Source organism: Colossoma macropomum, unplaced genomic scaffold (genome assembly GCF_904425465.1).
Source record: "Colossoma macropomum unplaced genomic scaffold, Colossoma_macropomum, whole genome shotgun sequence".
Lineage (NCBI taxonomy): Eukaryota > Metazoa > Chordata > Actinopteri > Characiformes > Serrasalmidae > Colossoma > Colossoma macropomum.
Genome location: NW_023494790.1, coordinates 24,035,666 through 24,057,240, shown reverse-complemented (window position 1 = coordinate 24,057,240; position 21,575 = coordinate 24,035,666). Strand labels below are relative to the sequence as shown.

The 21,575-nt window shown below is 39.0% G+C and overlaps 1 protein-coding gene across 2 annotated transcripts in view; it reads left to right on the top strand.

The window, feature by feature from the left end:
• Nucleotides 1–21,575, top strand: part of vti1a (vesicle transport through interaction with t-SNAREs 1A) — a 155,246-nt gene that overhangs the window by 32,270 nt on the left and 101,401 nt on the right. For both annotated transcript variants that reach the window (XM_036572678.1, XM_036572679.1), the window contains exon 5: nucleotides 4,793–4,877. In XM_036572678.1, coding sequence (XP_036428571.1) covers nucleotides 4,793–4,877 — 85 coding nt within the window. The remainder of the gene's footprint in view (nucleotides 1–4,792; nucleotides 4,878–21,575) is intronic.

Sequence of the window (21,575 nt, the reverse complement as noted above, 5' to 3'; positions counted from 1 at the left end):
TATTGAAACAGTAGAATGTTAAATGGTCCACATTATGGAAAAATATTACTTTCTTAAATTTCTTTCTTGTTGAAGTTTAAAAGCATCCCATTTACTCTCCAGTTTATTCAGTGCATATATGGAAACAAAGTTGCTAAAGCAGCCCGTTTTTAATTTGTTTTGTGATGTCATAAAAAATACACATTTGCGTACATCCACCTATTCAGACTATAACAATTTAGCTCCTCCCATTCACGCTGAAGTTATAAGGAGTGTTTCAGCCTGGGCTGCTTATTGTGAATGAGGCACAATACAAGTCATTTTCATATGTCAGTCTTAAAGACATAGTAACAAAAACAGCCTGTTTAATTTTATACATCAAGAGATGTTAGAAAACGGTCATGCAAAAATGAAATGTGTCTTTTTTATTTGGTGCATAAAACCACACATGTTATAAGTGAACCTCAAGGGAATAAAAGATACAGGAAGAATAAAGAATATAGGCCCTTTAAAACACCTGTTTTAGATTCAGTTAAATTTTCTTTAGAGCTGTCAGTCTTAAAGGCATAGTATGGCAAAAGGCAAATGGTCATGTAAAAATTAAATGTGGCTCTTTCTTGGTGCATAAAACCACACACATTATAAGTGAACCTCAGGGGAAAAACAGATACAGGAAGAATATAGGATATAGGCCCTTTAAAACCTGTTTTAGATTCAGTTGCATTCTCTTCAGAGAATCCAACTGCATCCAGTTCCAGGATATTGTGTAGCTAACTTTAAACTATACCCAAATTAGTGAAGTAAAGCACGAACACATCTAAGCAGCATGTTGGGTGAGTAAACCTTACACATGAATTTGAACAGTACTTCTGTTTTGGAGAATCTCTGTAGGCTATGTGGACTTTTTTGTTTTTGGTTTGTTTTTGTGTGTATGTGTTAGACAGTTAGTGAGCTAGCGAGCCTCTGTTTATATATATTTGTGTGTGTGTGTGTGTGTGTGTGTGTGTGTGTGTGTTTGTATGTGTGTGAGTGAGCATGCAAGCCTGTGTATTTGTGTGTCTGTTTTTGGCTATGTCTTCTGTAGGATTGTTTAGTTCTGCTTTCCAGAGCTGAATAATCCCATCTCTACAAAAGCCACTCCATCCTCCTGCATTCATAATTTAGAGCCCCTCACAATTCTCCAGACTTTGCTATCCTTGACTTGTGTTTTTCTGTATTTCTGTATTTTTTGTGTGTTTGTCTGCTTTCTCTCACATGACCACACAAAATGGGTTTGAGTATAGATCGGCCTTGGGTCAGAAGACACCTTCAGTCTTCTTGCATATGTCCCCACATTGAAGTGCCCTATTAAATTGGGTTTGATTTTTTTTTTCTCTCCCCTGCACATTTCACCTAGCTCTCCTTTTCTTCCTATTTTCCTGAATTTTCATCAAAAGGCTGCATAGCTTATATACACTTAGCCCGCTTTTAAAAACCATACTTTTTCCTCAGCTGGAAAACATGTTTAAATATTTAGCAGCCATATTCACAGCTGTTTGACACTTGTAATTCCTCGTCTTACAAGTCCCAAACAAACCGTGAAAAAGATCACATAGTCAGCCTGAATCACAGCTGTCATCATTATTCACTTTGACTCTCCCCTCTTATTGAAATAATAAGGAATCATCTGAACTTTTGAAAATTGTGATAGTAAGCGTCTGTGTTTGATATTGAAAAAAGGGGGGAGAGAAGGGAAGAGAATTCTTTTGAGCAGCGGCTGCATTGTTCCTGGGTCCCTGTTAATAACTCGCAACTGAAGTGCGATTCTTGGTGAAAAAGAGAAACAAAACAAGAGCAAAAAAATAAAAGAAAGGGAAAAAAAATCACATTTATAGTTTCTTAGAAGGTCTTTGTAGAAAATGTAGGTGTCAGATAAAAAGGCATAAATGCATAAGCAGAAATGGGAAGGGGCGCACACAGACACGTTCACAGACACACCAATATTTATCATGTGCTCTTTAAAAGGAGCTTCTGTTGAACTCCATAAGACCAAAAAAGAGAGACGATTTTGCTGACAGCCCGGTGCTCTCTAAGCGAGTAAATCAGAAAAGCATTTTTTCTTTATTCAGGTCAGTTGTCTGGGTATGTGGTTGAGTGATAAGTATCCGATTCTTTTTTTTATTATTAATATGTATTTTTTTTTGGCTCTGCATGTTGTGTAATTAAAAGTCTTCCTGTCCTGTTGGTGCTCTGCTAACCTCTATGATTTCTTGTATGCACTCCGGAATAGCTCGGAGCCAGGACCTGCCACTTTCACACGTTATGAGTTACGACATTGCTGATGTCTACAGGACATGTTAATGTAGAGAGAGAGCACACTGAGACTCTAGTCCCTCCTCTTTTTCTTTTTTCTACACTTCCAGGTAGTCTTGGATTTTCTTTTCTTTGGGCGTTTTGAAGGGAAGTACCTGCTTCCAAATATACTGTCGTCACTCCATCCGTGTGGCCACCTTCACCCTTACCTCCGTTGCTGAATGCTTCGAGCCTGAGTGCGTAATTCTAATGACCCCCCCCCCACAATGGAAAGCATCATTCCCCCCAGCCCCAAAACCCCTCTACCTCGCCTGGAAAAGACAGAGAGAAAGCCAGAGAGAGGAGAGAGAGAGGGAATGAACGAGAGAGTAGGAGAGAGAGAGAGAGAGAGGGAGAGAGAAAGAAATTCAAGGAAAAGCTTTGAAGTGGCTTTTCAGCGCGTGAGTCTGCTGGCCGTCTCCCCAAGACGTGTCACCTTTGCCGAGAGGGAATAGGGAAATCACGTTTCGAATGGTAATGATAACATACTAATCACTTGAGCTCTTTGAAGACGGGGGCGCAAGCGACTCTGTCAGTATCCCCGGCTGCCTCGTGCTCCCAGGCACACACAGGCACATCCATGGTCTAGGTGTATTAGCTTAAGCGTTGCATGTCAATACGTCCCCTCCATCTCTGCTGATCCAGAGGGGCTCATTAGGCAGAGCTGGCTCCCTTTTCCCCATGCGCGCACACCACCCCCAATCTTTCTCCTGCTTTCTCTTCCCCTCTCTCTCTCCCTCTCTCTCTCTCTCCCTCTCTCCCTCTTTTATTCCCTCTCTCTCCTTCTCACTCTCAATCTCTCTCTCTCCCGTTCTCCCTCTTTCTCGTTCGCCCTTCCTCCCTCTCACCCTCTTTCTCCTTTCTCCAGCTACTACTGTCATACCCCCCTCCCTTAAACTATTTAAAAAAAAAAAAAAGTATTTCTGCAATTTTAAATGACATCTGTCAACCGAAGGGAGGAGAAGAAAAAAAAAAGTTCAGAGCGAGTTTTTTTCTTTTTTTTTTTTTCCTCCACCCTCTCTCCCTTCTCTCTGATTGTCAGACTTTGAAAAGTGGAATGTCGTCTATTTTTCATTTCATTTCCTCGGAGTGATTAGCTGGTACATATTTTGACAGCTTAACTAGAACTGGAGCTTCTTTTTAGCCTTTCTTCTTTCACTTTCTGTAAACAGGACTAAACATTAGCACTGTTTTTTGGAAGGGCAGGCCAATATGTATTCCGAGGATAAAACAAGGGTTTGTTGGTATGATATGCTATGGACAATATTGTTTCTGTCTGCGGTGAGGCGTAGAGATCTTTTTTGTTTCTGAAAGATTGTAAGAGGCACTTCTGTGGAAGGATAGATGTGTTTGGTAACAAGCTGGAATTTTTTGCAAATGTGTTTTTTCCCCACTTACCTACAGTAGGGTTTATTTTGATTGCATTTTCTGCAGTCTACTTTGTATGCTATTAAATAGTAATGCACTCCAACACCTCTTTAGGTATCAACACATTTCAGTAGGACTAAGGTTGCATATGAGGTGAATGAAATATTAAACGCTATTTCAATCATATAAATGTTGTCCTCTGAGTACGCTATTAACAGTCTATCTTGACCATGGTTTTAATGTCACATTTATGACCATGGGCTTGAAGATCTATACCCTTGCCCAGGGTGCATAGGGCTTTGAAATAAGATCAAGTCAAGCTGCTTTCCTTCAAAAGTTTAAACGCCTTGTCTTTTTGCATTATTTACGGTGTTTTTATCTTTCATTTGGGTCCTATGAATTACTCAACATGTTTGGTGGAAAGTGAGCGGGAGTCAGGCTTTATAAAATGGGGTTAAGCATCATAAACTAACTCTGGCTTTGTGACCTTAATGCCAGGGCCGCCTACTACTACTGTTTGCAATTCCCTTTATTTACTGTATGCTGTGTGGTCCAAACTCTGAGAAGTCCCTGCTGGATTTAGCAGATGTTAGATCTTTTAGAGAGTGTACAATTCCATGCCTCAAGTGCCAGGATTAGGAGATATGTTTGCACATGAGAAGGTTTACCGAGGCACCCCAAATGTGTGCAACATACGGAAATTAGCTAATCTGAAACTGCAAGTGCTAATTTATTACAGCTCAATTAGCCTTTCCTCCCATGCTAAACTTTGCCCCAGTGCTCAGTGTGAGGTAATGAGATCCTGTAACGATGAACACCTACAGAACAAAGCTACGAACCTCAATTAAAAAAGAGAAAGGTGTTTGCTCGGTACCTCATCCTTTTTAGCATTTAATTCAGCCATAGATTCAGCCCAATTTGTAATGTAAAAAGCTGTCTGTAATGCAATTCTGTCCAATTCTTGATGTAAATGTGAGCGACTGACATGCATTCATAGCAAAGCATGCTTATCATGCGTCGACAATGTGGTGAAACGTCTGTCTAAATTGTCTGCTAGCTCTTTCAGTCGCTCTCCTTCTCTCATTGTGTTCTCTTTTTGCTTGGTTTGTTTCAGAGAGCACATCTGTTGGACAACACAGAGAGGCTGGAAAGGTCATCTCGGAGACTGGAGGCTGGCTACCAGATAGCTGTGGAAACTGGTAGGCATTGAGGGTAGGGGGGGTGAGCGACAGCAAATTGTCTGGCTCGCATGCGTGTTAGAGAAGGGAAAAAAAGGCCTTGACGACTGGTGACATTTTCAGGAGCACATCAAAGGCAGGCGAGGGAGAGAGAGGTGTAGAGAGGAAGAAGAGCAGGAGCTGCACGTTAGGTGCACACAAAAAAACACAGCCTTATTTTCCATGCACCCATCCATGGATGTGTGCACGAGAGGGAGAGCGAGTGATAGAGTTTTTATTATGGCTCGAAAAGATGTTGGGGAGGGGGAGGAGTATACAGAAATAAACAACGTCAGTGTTCCTTAACGATTTCACGGTTTCATAAAACAAAACAAAGACCGGGATCTTTTAATAAACCAGTTTCTAAATAAAACATCCTCAACACCATCTGAATCATATGCCTATCTTAGGGTTAGGTTTCATCTTTAAATATAAGAAAATGAGCTCATTTAGATCTGAAATAGATTAAATCTGTAGGCATATTTTTTCCTTCCCCCCCTCATGCTGACTGTCACCGTGTTATTGAGGCAGAGTGTATTCCTTGGAGACGTATCAAAGCTCCTTCTTCAAGAAGCAACTGGCTTTCTTTGGCTTCCGCTGTAGTTTTGAAAAGTTTGTTAATTTACACTATAATGGCAGAGTGGCTCATGTGCGACATCGACAGAGTTAATAATTCAAGCCGAGAAAGGGTTGCACAGACCACGGGCGTTTGATGTTTCATGAGCAGAACTCACAAATTCATAAATACAATCTGCATCCCCTGCTTAAAAATTTAGTTTCATTTGTTTCAGATCGTCCCATGCTCGTGCAGGATGATTTTTCTTTCCCCCCTTCTCTTTTTCTCTTGCCTTGCATAATATTTTGGCTTTTTCAGTGCACGATGCGAAGGCCCTTTGTTCTGCTCCTATTCAGTCTTTTACTTTTGTGCGTCTGTTTGAGTCTCCGCCGGCCGACTGGTCCGTACCAAAGCGGTGGACCGCACGCTTCACTAGCAGTATCAGATCTCCTGTGTGGGGCTCCTTCCCCTTTAAAGGACTGCTTCTGTGTCCTCGCGACCCGTAGGGTCCTGTGTCTGCTCTGCCCTTGCTGTGTGTGCTGCGAGCACTGAACAATGCGTGTTTGCCCAGCCCTGCTCTGTGCTAACCGCAGCATAGTGGAGCAGTGGCGGCCCAGCCTGTGAAGAGCCGCTAATCCCCGACCTTCTCACCCTGACGCTCAAACCCGGAGCCCCCCACACACACACCTGCTGCTCTCTGAAGCTCAGCTGCAGGTACCCCCCAAAACCAAAATCGGATCGACGCAAGGCAGGCTGAGACAGCAGAGAGGTGAGCAGAACAAACGTGCTCCATCCAGCACAAAGACGACGCATACAGGGCACTGTGTGCGGTCAAATAGTGGTGGAGTCTTTGTACAGGGAGTAAGACTGACCCTCTGCCTCTGTGGCTCACAGTGGAGACTGAGCCTCCTGAAGGATTGTGTTAACTAGGGTCTGACCCTAGTTAACACAATCCTTCTATCTTGGTCATAAAAAACAATTTTAGGGAGTGAAAGATTCAAACTGATACTGAGCTAATTATCTGATATAATTTAATATGATCAACAATTAAGCAAATTAGCTTTAGTCATAGTCAAACAGTATAGTAAGAAGTGTAGAATGTGTAGTAGGGAGTGAATCAGACTTGACAGTTCACAAAAAAACAAGCATGTGCTTGTTTTTTGCTTATTGTCAAAGCTGATTCACTTGATCAAACTCAAATACACAGCTGAAACTCACCAATACATGATGTAAACATAAAACCAGGCACTTACAAATAACCTTAGAACTTAAAATTTTTCTTTAAAACAGGTAAGCTACATAGCTCTCACAGTATTGAGGTTATTGTTGACTGAACATTGGAAGGCTGCAGATTTCTTTAAAACTATAATAAAGTCTCTCGGAAAGAGCAGAAGCTGTAATAAAGGCAAAGGGTGGACACACCAAATACTGAAAAATCTGATATTATTTTAATTGTTCAGGCTTCTGTGTCATTTTCTGTTAAATATGTTTTCAGATTTTTTTTCTTATGCCAAAAATGAGCAACTCTTACATAATGGCTGTTTGACTGGAAATTAAATGAAAGAAAAAATGGCCTATGACTATCACACAGTACTGCAACTATGAAACCAGATGTTTCATGTTAGAACATTGTTATATATAACCAATAGCATTTTATCACAAACATTTTTAAACAGAACATTTGTCAACATTATCTGTGATGTCTGCCGAAAATAGGGGATCCATAGTATTGGTTGATTTTATTTTATTAACGATATCAATCAGTCACTAGTGTTAATGCACATACAACAGAACGACTCAAACCTACTTCTAGATTTATTTTTGTTCTGCTTCTACAGTCTCCATATCTTTATATACGGGTTAGATTATATGCAAACAGTATCTCTGTTGGCTTTGGTATTTGTCCGACAGTTTTGCTGGTTAATGGTTAAAAGGATAAGTGTGTGTCAAATGAGTTCAACTACAGTGAACATTTCCTCAGGATTTCTGTTAAAAACATCTCAGTATATACATATGATATAAGCAATTATGTCTCAGAAATATGTACTCTTGGCCTTGTGTTGTGAGCATTTAGACCTTAGAGCAGTCAAAAAGTGAACATGATCTGATGAGTTGTCTTCTGCTCTTTTTAAGAAAGCTAAAAACGAGCCTGCCTTCAGCTGTTCAGTATGATAGTGGGTCAGGTCTTGAAGAATGGTCCACTTTTCTTGTAGAAATTATTCAAAGCACTTAAAACAGCATTCCAGTAAGGGCTGAGGCTAGTGCACCCTGAAGACACCCCAGCTCCTTATTATTGATTTAATTACACATTGTGTGGTGTTTAAAATACATTTTCTACTATGTGCATGTTTTATGTACAAGTATAAGAAAAAGCACTTTGAATTCTTACAAGCGTGTGGTTGGTCTGTCAATAATGTAAATGATGATAAGCCAACACTGTAAATTTTGTACACCAGCTTTTATCAACTATTGCCAAATTACTATCTATTAAAACAAAATATTTAAGGTTTTCTTTTGTATCTTTACTGCCCCTGATTTTTTTTTATAAAAACAGTGCTTGAATCAAGCTTTATTGAGTGCTCCTAAACAGTGCCAGTAAGCAGGCTCTGTGAGAGTGTGTTTATGATGGTGATAAAGGAGTGGTGGGGGGTGTGGGGGGGTATTTTTGGTGTGTTAAGTCCAACTGTGGTGTGTCAGGAGCTCTCCAGGCCCTTTGAGAAATATTGAGAGTGCACTCTGGACATGCAGAGCTATTTACCACACTGTTTGTCTCATAAATAAAGTATGGGATGTCATTAGGAGAGGGCACCCACTTTAAAGCAGTCTCAACCGGAGGCGAAGCGCTCTAAAGTGAGACTGGAGCCACGGAGGAAGGAATGAAGTAGCCAATTTAAAGGCATTTAAATCAGAGATGTCCCAGAGCCTATAAGCACCAAATGAACTCTAATCAAAGAAGTGCTTTGGCTGTTTGTGCAAGGAAAGGATTGACCAGTCACTTGCAATTGAGAAACCTTAGGCTGAGCGATAAGGAAAAGATATAATATCATGATACTTGAGATTTTCATGAGACACCATCAGTATCACAATGTTTATTTTTATGTTTGCAAACAGGCTGTAAGGTACAAAATGCTCCAGTAAAACAGCGGAGCTGTGCTAAGAGAAACTATACATGTAACATTTTCTATCATTTGCAAAAATAAACTATTTACAAAGGAACAGGCAGAAAAAGACAGTAAATGAATAAAGGACTGACATCTACTATGCAGTTTCTGCAGTTACTAGACACTTGTTTTTGGTGTTTAAAGACTCTGTAATTGTCTAAATCTGTTTTGGTTGTTTTGTTATTTTCTTTAATAATGTATGCATTTCTAGATGTAAAAGCTGATTGGCTAACCTGCGTTCTAAGCCATTGTGAAATATTTGATATATGCACATTAATGAACACGGACATTAACTGAATTCTGTATTATCCGAGGGCCTGAAAGCTATATATTCATAATTTTGTGGCCAAAAACTTTATAAAATTATTGGAATACATAATAATGGGCTACTGAAAGTTGTATATTCTAAAGTTCTGAAGTTATATTTACCACTCATTTCTGTGCCAAGTTAAAATGTTCATATGCCATGACCAGGGCTAGCTTTCAGTGTACCACAGTAGACATTCACCAAGTCTTTCTCTATAATTTTGCGCACTCATCTGTGATTTCTTCACATTGCTGTGCATCGCACTGTCTCTTGGAGAGCATGGATGAAGTTAGGGATGGGTCAGAATCTTTGCATAGTCATGAAAGTGTAAAAAATTAATTTTAAAATTAATTAAAAATTAAATGTTAAGATAGGATTTTTATATCGTCGCTGTCCAAATAAAAACAAGTATCTCCAAAATAGTATGTTTACAGGAGAGAGCGAAAACACTCTTACCTTTGAATGTAAGTTAAAGTAAAGATGTTTTATTCCAAGTGATTTTGGAGCATTTCTATTTGACCAATCATCATGAAATTCACACACACCATAAAGGATAGCTGGTGTGTTGAAATGATGTAGAAAAATAAAAATTGACAAAAATGGAGATACATTTTTTTCTTTGGACAGTGATGATATGCAAATTAGCCTCTTCTCTAATGCTCTACATTCTCATGATTAACTATGAGATGTCTGAGCTCTGTACTCCACCAGAGGGAAGTGAAGAGACTCTTTGGTCAGAAGACGCTCCATGCCATGCTAGCAAGAGGGTCTCTGGCATTGAGTAGTGAACAGTAGAAAGCGAACCTATAGCACATCAGAAGTGTTGCCGAAAAGCACCGATAAGCAAGAAGTTCCAGCTCATTTTACACTCTTCTTGTACAGATATTTAATGGAGTAAAACTATTTTTAGCTGGTGCTTTATATTTTTAGTGGGCTTGTCCAGCAGTGTACTCCAGTGCCTGTTGTGCCCTCATGCTAACAAGTCAAAAATTACAAAATATTCAAATATCTGTTGTTTATTAGAGATTAATAAAATTAAATAAACCCTAACTGATCGCATTGGTCGAACAGTATTTTACTTGTCCATTTATGGTTAGTCACTTACACCCCTAAACTGTAATATTTCAAAGTAGTCAAGTGAAATTCTTACACTGAGCTCAGAGTTTAAATTGCATATTTGGAGAAGCATCTGAGGTTTAAAGTAATTTAAATGAAGAATTGTATAAATTGTAGTACGAGTTCACTAATGAGATTGAGTTGTTTGAGTGGACAGACACTAATGGCTGAAGTAAGCAGAAGGTGACAGAGGGATGGTTAAGGTTGGCGGTGGCCCGTGAGGAGGGCACTGCTGGCCTTTGAGCATGAAGCTGCAGCAGTGTCGGCTCTGGATCGATGGGGCAAAATGAAACCAGCTCATTAGGGATTGATTTCAGCAGTGTTTAGATAAGCAGAGAGGGTCGGGCCCCGGCCCCTGGGGCCCTCGCTGGGGCCCAAAGTTCACGCAGAGCCAGGTAGAGAGCAGCTCCACAGGCCATCAACTTTATTAGCACCCAGATAAGCTGATTAGGCCTTGTCAATCAAAGGTGCCAATGACTCAATCGAGAGCCCCTTTCTTTCTTTCTGTCGCTCTCGCTCGCTTTCTCTGTAATAAATCATTGAAGCGACCAACAAAGCAGCAGCCATGGCGGCTAAGCTAAGCAGCCCTGCAGTTGTCACCAAGGCAGACGTGAGGACCCTGTGATGATGTGACGAGTATATTAAAGAGTACATCAATTTGTTTTAGAGCGGTTTGATTTTTTTCTGCTGGTATTAAAAGAGCGAGTGGTGGGGGGGGGGCGGGCGGCGGCGTCATCAGTGAGGGTTTCACGGAAAAGCCGAGTGTGTCGGGTTGGAAATAAATAAAGAAATAAATGATGGAATGAAGAAATAAATAATTATATTTTGTAAACATAAAAAAAAAAATTGCTGCTCCCTTTTGATGCCGAGCGTGGCTTTGAGACTTGCTGTGTCAGTCCATGGGTGCTGGAGTGCCCCAGTAACATACACGCACTTGTCCCTGTCTCTCCACATCTCTCTCTCTCTCCCTCTCTCTCCCTCTTTCTCCCTCTCTCTCCCTCTCTCTCTCTCTCTCTCTCTCTCCTCACTGTATTGCTGTCTTTCTTTTTCTTTAAGATTTAATGTAAACAGTGAGCAGTAAGCTCTGATATTGGAAAACAGTTAGATTTGATGCATCTTACAAGTTGTTTTAATGAACTTCTATTTAAACTGTATGTTTGGCCATAGCTAACTTTGTGATACTTCTTTTCTGCTTATAAAAATGAGTATATTCAAACTTTTGATAATGCTTAATTACTTTCTAAGACATAGTGTAGTGAATAATTTCCTCTTTCGTGCAAGTATTTTAGATCAAAGCTAATAATAATCTATCTACCTATTTATTTAAGGTATAAGTGTCTTACTTGTGCTTTGTGTAAATTATCAGAGCTCAAATAAATGTTAGTTATTAGTTTGTTTGTTTTTTTTGTAAGAATTATTAAGGAGTGTAGAATCTGTGTAAATAGGTTTGACATTAGCCAAGTCAATGCATTAAAATTCATTTACTCATTTATTTTGTATCAAAAAGATGTTTTTTTACAAACATTTTACATTTTGCATTTATGGTTTTCATTATTTGATTTAAGTGCCGTCCTCTATCTGTGTCATTATTTCATAATGATTTATAGTATAGACTTTTTTTTTGTTTTTAATGTTTCAGCACAAAGGCATCTTTAATGAGGACAATTTGGTGAAGTAGATTTCCTCAAGGTATAGCATAGAAAATAACTTGGGGGTTTGTAGTTTGATGAAATCTGAATGCTGTATTGTGTTTCAAAAAGAATATGACGTTATTTGATAATTGTTTGATTCATGGAGCTGAGCCATGAGAGTTTGAATATTTTAAAGCCTGAGTTTGAGTTAGGCAGAGAGGAAGATCCAGCAAGAATAGACTTTCTTGGGGAAATGTTTGTCTTATTCTTTGTAATGAGGGCATTTTTTCATAATAAATGTAGTTTTAGTTTCCATGTTGCTTGAATAAGGTGGCTTTGGAGTTTGCACATGCACTTCAGACAGGTTTATATTGTCTCGTGTTTGTATTTGTCATATATGTAGACAGGCTGTTAAAAGTTATACATTTTGGCAGCTTGTGAAATGAAGAAATGTAGAATGTATGTTTGTGTGTGTGTGTGTGTGTGTGTGTGTGTGTGTGTGTGTGTACACGAGTGATATAACGTTTTCTACTCTGTAAATCTACCCACGGGTGAGCTGTTTATCGCCAAACCCCCCGGCAGATGAAAGGCGAGGCAATAATGATTTTCTTCTCCCCTAATCGGGCCTTGTCAGCGAGGCGTCTTATCGTGGAGAGGAAAATGACACCGATCCTATCGACGGGCCCAGAGTCCGAGTCCGTGGCGTTCCCCCCCAATCACGCCGGACCCGGCCTTGCCGTATCTAGCGCCGCCACAAACGGCAGGCGACGCTTTTTTCATCTGGACTTCAAAAACGGGGCTCGTCATTAAAATTGCACCCGCGTTCGGCTGCAGGGATCAGCCGCTCTGGAGCGAAAATGGGATGTGGGAGAGGAGGCTCGCTAAATGTGCTAATTCTGTCCTCACATGTTTACGGCTTAATTTTAATCGGTTTGAGCGAGGAAGGGGAGGAGGACGAAGGGGAGGGGAGCGCAAGAAAAAGCCTCGCATTGCAATAAATCGCCATTATCTTTGACACCGAAGGACTCAGCTGTTCCAAGGATTTGGGGGTCCGCTGGCAACAGTGTTATATTGAGACGCACACAAAAAAAAGTGTTTACGCTTGAACTGTGGTAGCTAAGGTGCAGTCTGTGGTTTTAGCCCGCCCAGACAAAAGGCGAAACTTGCACAATGGCAAGCCAGCACACAGCCTCTTAATGCAAGAGCAGAACCAACATACTCAAGTAGCCTGGATGTGTGTTGTTGTTGTTGTTGTTGTCTGACTGTGTATCTCTGGGATTTCAGATAGCAGCAAAGCAGGTGTTGGCTAGTTGGGACATTGTTCTCACAATATTAGGCCAGGTTAAGTGGGATCATTCGACGGCAAATCCTTGACAGCATTTTAGAAGATACAGAATCACTTTTAGCGTGTGACGCAGAAAAACGTAAGCTTCCTGCCCGTCTTATTCGACAAGTCTAACTGATATTTCCTTCAAACAGAAGAAGGGAATGAGTTGGCCTAAAACAGTATTTGTATTCCTTTATATATTGCTAAGTATCAATGAAATGTTTTGTGGAAGAGAAGAAAAATTTGCTTATGGGAACAGCCTTGCTGATTAGGTGCAATGCATAAGAAGTGTTACCATCTTACTAATTGGGCTAGCACTAGGCAAACAGGGAAGATGCACAGAAGGAGGAGTGCAAAAACAGCAGCGGATAAAAGATTCTTATGCCGCTTTTATCATTCTAGGCTGAGGGGAGGGAACATTTTGGCAACTGAATATTGTTAAGCGTAGATATTACACACAATAAAGTGTCTCTATGAAGATGAAGCTTATTGTCAATTGCTGTACATGGTTTTCTACACTTATGTATTCACAGTATAATTTACAAGCAAGTTTATTTTTTTTTATTTTGGCTCAACCTTATACAGCAACTCTGCAGCTGAATAAACCTAGCTGATGTTTTTCTGAAGGCATTTGAATAATTAAATGGTGAGGTTATAGCTAAACTATTAAAACCTGTTTTATTTATGTTTATATGCATGTTAAAAAGTTAATATAAGCTGAAGTGCAAAACATATTAACGTTACGAAATTTAAGTTAATTTATACTTATAATCAAAACGGCTTGTAAATAAACTTATATAATAATATAATAATAAATCTTTCTGTCCGTATCTTGTTGCTGCCATAAAAGACCTTGCAATCATAAATGGAATCTTTTAATGTAACTTAAAAAAACTTGAAAGGTTTGCTTTTCTAAATTTCTATTGGTCACCATGAAATATTCACACAATGGAAACATAAGCTTGCATTTTGCAATGGTGTAAAAAAACTGAAAAAAGAACTAATGAATAAAACACAAAATTAAAAAACAGTAAAAATGTATTTTAAAATTAAGGTTTTATTATGAAAGCAATGGTATGTCTTGTGTAGTATCTGTGTGTTTCCTGTGCAACATAAATATGTTTATACATACACACATGAACAGACACCCCCTGCCAACCACCCACCCACACAGTGTTTCATTGACCTTTGATTGACACAGAGGAGGCGCGAGAGCGGATGCCTGAGATGGATTGCGTTAAATAAAACTGTTTTGGAAGGAAATGGAAGACAAAAGTGAGTTCTCTGGACCCCCATGGGCGCTTCTTCATCGGCCGCTTTAAAGAGCTGGCACATCTGAGGCACTGCCATATCAAGAGAGAAAGAGAGAGAGAGAGAGAGAGAGAAATGAAGTAAAGGGAAAAGTAGAGGTGGGGGCTTGGGGGAAGTGCTGCTACCTTGTCACTGCGGGACGAGGATCATAAACATTAATTGTGTGATGGGAGTGACATAGTGATGACAGAAGAGTGATGGCAGTTAAAAAGCAGTCCTAATTCACTGAGGATTCTCGGGGACTTGGGTGGCTGAGATTTGGAGAGCAGCAGCTAGTCAGACTGAGTCCTACAAAAGCAGTCAGAGACAAAGGGCCAGCATTCAGAGTTCATTTATTGCGTCATCGCTTACACTCTTCTTACTCGTACTACTTCTTTTTTTTGGTAAAGATGGAAGGAGGAGGACATTAATATGCATATAAAAAATTTCAGAGCTAAATATCGTACAGGAGATGTGGCCCACTTTAATATTAAATGCATAATCTTATTTTTAGGCTAGGCTAATTGTATTGCATCTTAAATTGTAGCATGATGTCAGAATAAATTAAATGTAAACATTTTTAATGCAAACGTTTTATATATATATGTATATATATATATATATATATAGTATATACAAAATGTTTAAATGTTAAATATATATAAATTTAATTTTCATATGTATTCTTTTGATTGCGTGCAAATCACAAAGATTTTACAGTAATAAATAAATAATTCAACTTAAATATATTTAGAATTATTTAGAATTTGTATTATAAAAAAAACAGTGCGTTCTTCTTTCAACCATTTCATTTATGCTTCTTGAGTGTCTCTCATTTTGAATGGCTGTCAACCTCATACCTGTCAACCTGTCAACCTGATTTTCACCTTTTGTCGGACATTAGAGTCATTAGACCCCGTTTTATTAACCATAGATGTCCAAGTGAGGTTGCTGCTATTCTTTAAATGAAATACGGGCCAATATGTGGGTGTTCCTTGAGCGCTTGGCCACCCTCGGGTTGCAGCGGGGTAGAATAAAGGGCATCATTAGTGCTGTCCGTCTGTCCCCTCAGCGGCCGCTTGTGTCGTGTCGCCCCTCAAAGTAGCTTCCTCTTTTGCGGGCCGCGCCCCGGGCCGGGGCGGCCGCGGGCTCAGGACGCCCGCCGAACATGAAACGGCCCACCCGAGCTGTCAGCTGGGGGCTCCATCTGTCAGTCAGTGGGACAGCTTCACTTTTGTCTGGAGGGGAGGGGCGGGTGGCAGGACCGGGTCTACTGCATGCCCCGTTTCATGGAGCAAATAGTGCTTAGCGAATGTAGTGAGCCATGGAGCAGTATTTAACTTAAATACTCCCTCACTTCTTACATGCGTGGCGTTGACCCATTGGAACTGAGACGTGTCTTAATTATATGGCTACTAAGTATTGCTCTGCAGTCTCCATGGCTTTAAAATTACTCGTAATTGTAGTAATTGACTTTTTCAAAATTAGGCCAAAATTGCTATACAGCCTCCATTCGTTTTATTTTAATTTAAACTTCACAAGCCCTCCTGTCTCTCTGCCTGTGGACACTGATCTATATTCCATGTTGAGTAAACGCTCAGAAGTTTTGGTGTCCTTTGTTGTAACCTTGGAGGTTTAGATAGTTTGACTGCCATATAAATGAACGTGCCTCTTGACGGGAGATGATGGAGGTGCAGTCTGCAGAGTGACACATAGGCTGCGCCCTTGAGCCACCGTAAAGATGGAGCCCTGTGTGGCTCTCTCTCTCTCTCTCCGTCTATCCACACTGGAGGTCTCCACCACTCACTCCTCACCGCTAAAGTCTTTGGATGATTCTCCTGGAGTGGAAAGTTCCTAAAAAGGCGAGATTTGCTTACAACCTTCAGATAGTCTTTGAGTTTTTCTTTATCTATTACAGTTCCAGTCTATGCGTGTAGTTGTGCACACAAGGATGGTGTATATACTTGCTCAGATGATTGTTGGTTTGAATTAGCTTCCTCTCAAACATACCTAAAAATCTGCATTTCTTTGACAATTTAATCAGGTTTATCAAATACCTGTACATTGTTCAGAAAGTTTTCTAGGCATTTATGTGAATTTGTATTCCCTTTGTATTCTTCAGGAAGGCCTTGTCCACTTTAGAAAATAAGAATCAAATTCAGCTAGAGAACTAATGTTCAAGGTTAATCCTGATTGAATGCTTTCCTATTAAAAAACTGATTCTCAGTCACAGAGCTGGTCTGAAGTGGTTGGACTGCCTTGACTCCATTTCATGATCATAAAAACCGAACCAAAGAAAACATGTTCTGTTAGACTTGAGGTTTTTGTGCATACAGGCCCTTTTTTTTGACTTGTTATTGTTGAATTATTGGTGTAACCTCCACTTTTACAATAAAATCCCCTTGAATGGATTTGGAATTCAGCTTGATCTGATGGAAGCGTAATTCTTTTGTATTTCATCAGCAGTAGAATTTCTTTAAACGCAGAAGACAGCCAGTTAAAGTGCCCTCCATCCTTTCTTCCTCTGTTCAAATAATTTACCCGACTGTTTTGTTATATCCAAAACATGTTACAACATAGACTATTCTGTTTTCCTCCATACAGACTCTTCTAAATGTTCATTATATATCTCAGAACTTAACTGAGCCCGTTGTAGTTTTATTATGTCACTCTTTAATTTATAACTTTTTTAATTATTTTGATTGCTTTGCATGTTAGTTTCAGCAGTTTGCTTTTTCTCTCTGTTTCTACCTCTGTATTTCTGAAACGTCTACCATTTCCACTTCTAGAGGCTTATGTTGTTGCATTTGCACAGTATCTTAGTTTCTTTTTTAATGAGCTCCTAATGAAAGACAGACTGGAGAGGAAAGTCATTTAAATTGCTCTGTGCATAATGCTTTATGCATAATTCCGTCGGTAATTGTGTAGAAATTAAATGTTGTTGAAACAGCATTGCAGGTGGAAGATAAGTGAGAATCGGAGCCATTTATGTTTGTTTAGTGGGAGAATAATTGTGTTCTAGAGTCCTTTTTCATCCAGTGAAGGGTCCTTGCAGGGTGTGTAAATATACACACGCCACACACACATTCCCATGAACTCTCACAAAAGGATGCGTGATTATGATCGTAATGTAAGCTCCTGCAGATAAAGGTGTTGTGGTGAAAAATAAATATTAATGGTGTTTTACTAAGTAAGATATCCTATATTTAATTTATGTATTCAGGAATGTTTTTCCCCAGTGTTCCACTGAAGCTACGCTAGATTTCTATAGGTGTTTGTCCAATTTCACTATGCTCATGAAGTTAACTCAGAAAGCACCCTATATACCATCTGCTGAAATGCACTCATATTTATATACATATGGACAAAAACATTCTGCTAAACATGTTAAATACTAACAACTCCTTTCCTTTCAGTTCTTTAAACAAACTTTACAGATACTCAGTACTGTAATTTTTAAAACAAACACTAATGAACATGCTTTGCCTTTAGTCCCTAAAGCGATTAGCATTGCCTCTGTTTAAGATGTGGTTCTCGGTGAACTCACTTCCAAAGAAGGAGCAAGAAAAGACTGTAACAGCATCAATTAAATGTTCAGTACCTTCACAAAAAAAAGCGTCACAAGGGGTTCTTTGTGTGATGCCATAAGAGTACCACTTTTGGTTCCCTGAAGAACCATGTTTAAAAAAAAAAGATTTGTGAGTGAAGAAGTTTTAAAAGTTTAAAGAACCTTCACATAATATAAAGGTTTGCTATCAATTTAAGGGCTCTTCCTAGAACATTTACATTATGGAGAAACAAAATGTTTCTTCACATTCTCGCATCTCATTTACAAAAATGGTTCTCTAAAGATCCATTCATTGAAAAGTGTTTTAGTGGTTCCTTAAGGGGTTTTCTAAGGGGATCAGACAAAGAACCCTTTTTGGAAACTTTATTTGTAAGTGTGTTCGATACTGATTCCTGATCAATACTTTTTAAATACTTTTTTTCGAGTCAAAACAATATAATTATATGCAAGAACATATCCCCATATGTGAAATATATATGGGACACAGACATTTTTGATACTTGATAAATATTGAAGTAGTTTGATTGGTACCATAAAAGTATTACATTTCTATAAATGAATGTTTGAAGAGACTGTGGCAATCCTGGACCACCTGGATTTATTTGGGCCAAATATTGGTGTGTCCGTGTAGGCATGGAGTGTCCAGGAGGAGCGCAGTGAACAGAAGGTGCCTCTTCAGAACTCACACCTGAGCCCCTGCCATTCTCTGTCTCTCTCTCTCTCGTGCTCTCTCTCTGCGGTCCTGCCCTGTCCTACTTTACTCTGGCCCATACTGCCCTTTGATTTGTGCTACTTTGCTAGCCACAGATCATCGGCACACTTCACACACACTGTTTCCCTCACAGCATCGCATGTTTATGCAGATACATTTCACAAACGGCTATCTAGTAAATGGTCAGTTGATCAGTCATTTTCTGCTAATTTAAAATCCTTGTGGTAGTCTTGTTTCCTGCTTAACCTGTGAGTTGACGTTCCTGCAATACACTTACCCTTCTAAACTTTTCTTGTTTACCCAAAGTCAGGTTCATTTCTTGATGCAACTTTTCTTTGTGTGGTGTTTGAAGATGCTTAGCATGATGAAAGTTAGGGAAACAGCTGTCTACCTTTTCTCCAAAAGCAGAAAACTAGTTATTCCCTTTGTGTGCTGTATTTAAAATTTCATAAGTGCTGATATTTTGTTTCACTAATAATCCCAAAATGTCAGAATCCACTGTATTTTTTGGAGAAACCTCAACTTTGTGGTCATCTTAAGATAAAATGAATCTTAAGATGAAATTCCTAGCATGTCAGAATGTCAAAAGCAATTCCAAATACAACACATTGGAAACATCCAAGTGGTTTGATTCATCTGTATGCAAAGGTTAATTGATTTGCCCTGTAACAATTATTACATAATCACCTGATCACAATTATTTGAGCTGATCAGTTATTTTCATCAATAAAAATATTTTCATTTTCTCAATAAAGATGAACTACACTGATTTTTTTTTTTTTCAAAAATGTTTGCATAGTTTGATGGTTGAGATCTAAACAAAGTTATTCAGTTGTTTGATGTGAAATGGTTCTTTGTAGAGAAACTTTCTGACTCTTTCCAGTGGAGATGTTAGAAACCAGGAGCTGTGATGTCTACAACACAAATGTAGTCATTCTATTTACTATCCAAAACCGCCAGTGAATCTACACGTCTTCTTGAGTTTTTATATGTAATGTTTATAAAGGTAAAATAGTGGTAATTCTGAAACAGTAGGTTTTCTTTGGGGAATATTTTACCTTACAACAATCTCTAAAAAATTAAAGGATATTTTAAGGATAAAATGTTTTAGGCCAAAACCTTCTCCTAACTATTGTAACACAATGCCTCGGAACTTAGGCAGTGTATTTAAAACCATTTCATGTCATAACTTTTTTGAGGGAGCTTTTATACGCATAAACTGCTTCAGACTTCTGGTTCCTTTCACCACTAATTTGAATCATTCTGGCTCAGCAAGTTTCTCTAGAATGAAGGATTTCACAGTAAACCTCTCTGAATGACGTTGGTTATGTTTTAAAGATTAATTATGCACACATTTTAAAAAATAAGTGAAATTCCCCTTTAAGGTGCTGCATTACATTACTTTAGTATAGCTTAAGTCATTAGAAAACTGTCACAATTGACCCAGAATAAAGTTGATTGTACGGAACACTTTTACAGGTATAATCACTCTATGTAAGCCACTATTTGTAGTTTGTAAAAGAAAATTTCAGATTCCAGTGAGTAGTTCTGCAAGTTTAGAAGAGGTTCATGACTGATCCAAGCTGAAATATCTGTTCAGGGCCTTACAAATGTTGCTGCTTTGGTCAGTGCTTGGCACATTTGCCATTAGTTCTTAACACATTTTTTGGTATCACTTTACTGTAGGGTACTGTTCAGAAAGCTACACAACACATACATAAGCTTGTCATGACATAACCCTACATAAAGATTTCTAAATGCTTATTCCATTAGGCATCATTTGCTCCGAGGGGTCAATCAGAGTTAGCTAATGTAGCCTTTATAACAGATTAGAATAAGCATTTATAAACATTTATGTAGAGTTATGTTACTTGTCATGACAAGCTTATGTGTCATGTAGGAACAGTACCCTACAGTAAAGTTTTACCCATTTTTTCTGAAGGCACTTGAGTTTCATGTAGTTGTAGTAGTAATCTAACACGTATTAGGGAAAAAATTCTAATTCCAAATTAAAATTCTAAATTTTAAATCAAATTAGTAACATACTAATGTTTATGCTTATATTCTTTTAAAATGATGGTGGGAAAAAAGCACTGTGTGAGGAAAGTAACTGTGGCTCTTTAATAAAGGGCACACCACAAGGGCTAACTAATTTCTCTCTCAATCTGAAACACTGTATTAGTCCATGTCATTAAGATGGCCACTATAGTAATTAGTGAATTGCTTTGAGTGGGGCTGGGTAGGTTGGGAGAGTGAGTGAGGGGTCCGGGATGAAAAAAATCAGAAGAAAAGACGGTGTGTTTTATACTCTGATGGAGGTTACATTTTCTGTGACAACTGGACCACAGTAATCAAAACGTGTTAATAATCCCTTCAAAGGGATGGCGGAGCATCAGTGGTGCCTCAGTGAGTCTCAATCCCCCTGTTAGCAGCAGCACAGACTGCTCCACCCACTCCAGCCTGCCTGCTTCAGCCTCAATTACAGCCACTGCTGCAGGAGCAAGGGCCTGGCCATGCCCCCAGCACACACACACTCACCAATTTGCTTGTATATGCAGGCAAACACAGGGGGATAGACTTTATAAAACACAGGTGATCTAGGGGTGGGCAAAATGGGCCAACATATAGAGTACCATGCAAAATCAGAGACCTCATTTCATTTATTCAATTTCCAGTCATTCATTTTTCAGAATACATTTCTGAGATGATTGGATATGTATGAGAAGACTGAACTTTGCAGATTTCCTTGAAAAACTGAAAGAAAGACTTCCGAAAAGAATAGAAGCTGCAATGCTGCAATTGCTGTGTAGTTGCTGTTTCATTGTTGAGGCTTCTGTGTATTTTTCTGTTAAATGTTTGAAGAGTTTCATATGTATATGGATCATTCTACCGAACTGGTTCAAAGTCAGAGCAGAAAACACATTTCAGACTTTTGACTTGGACTTTAAACTACCCCTTTGCTTTGAGTGACCCTATATTTTAATGATGTATGTTTTATTAAAATGATTGAGC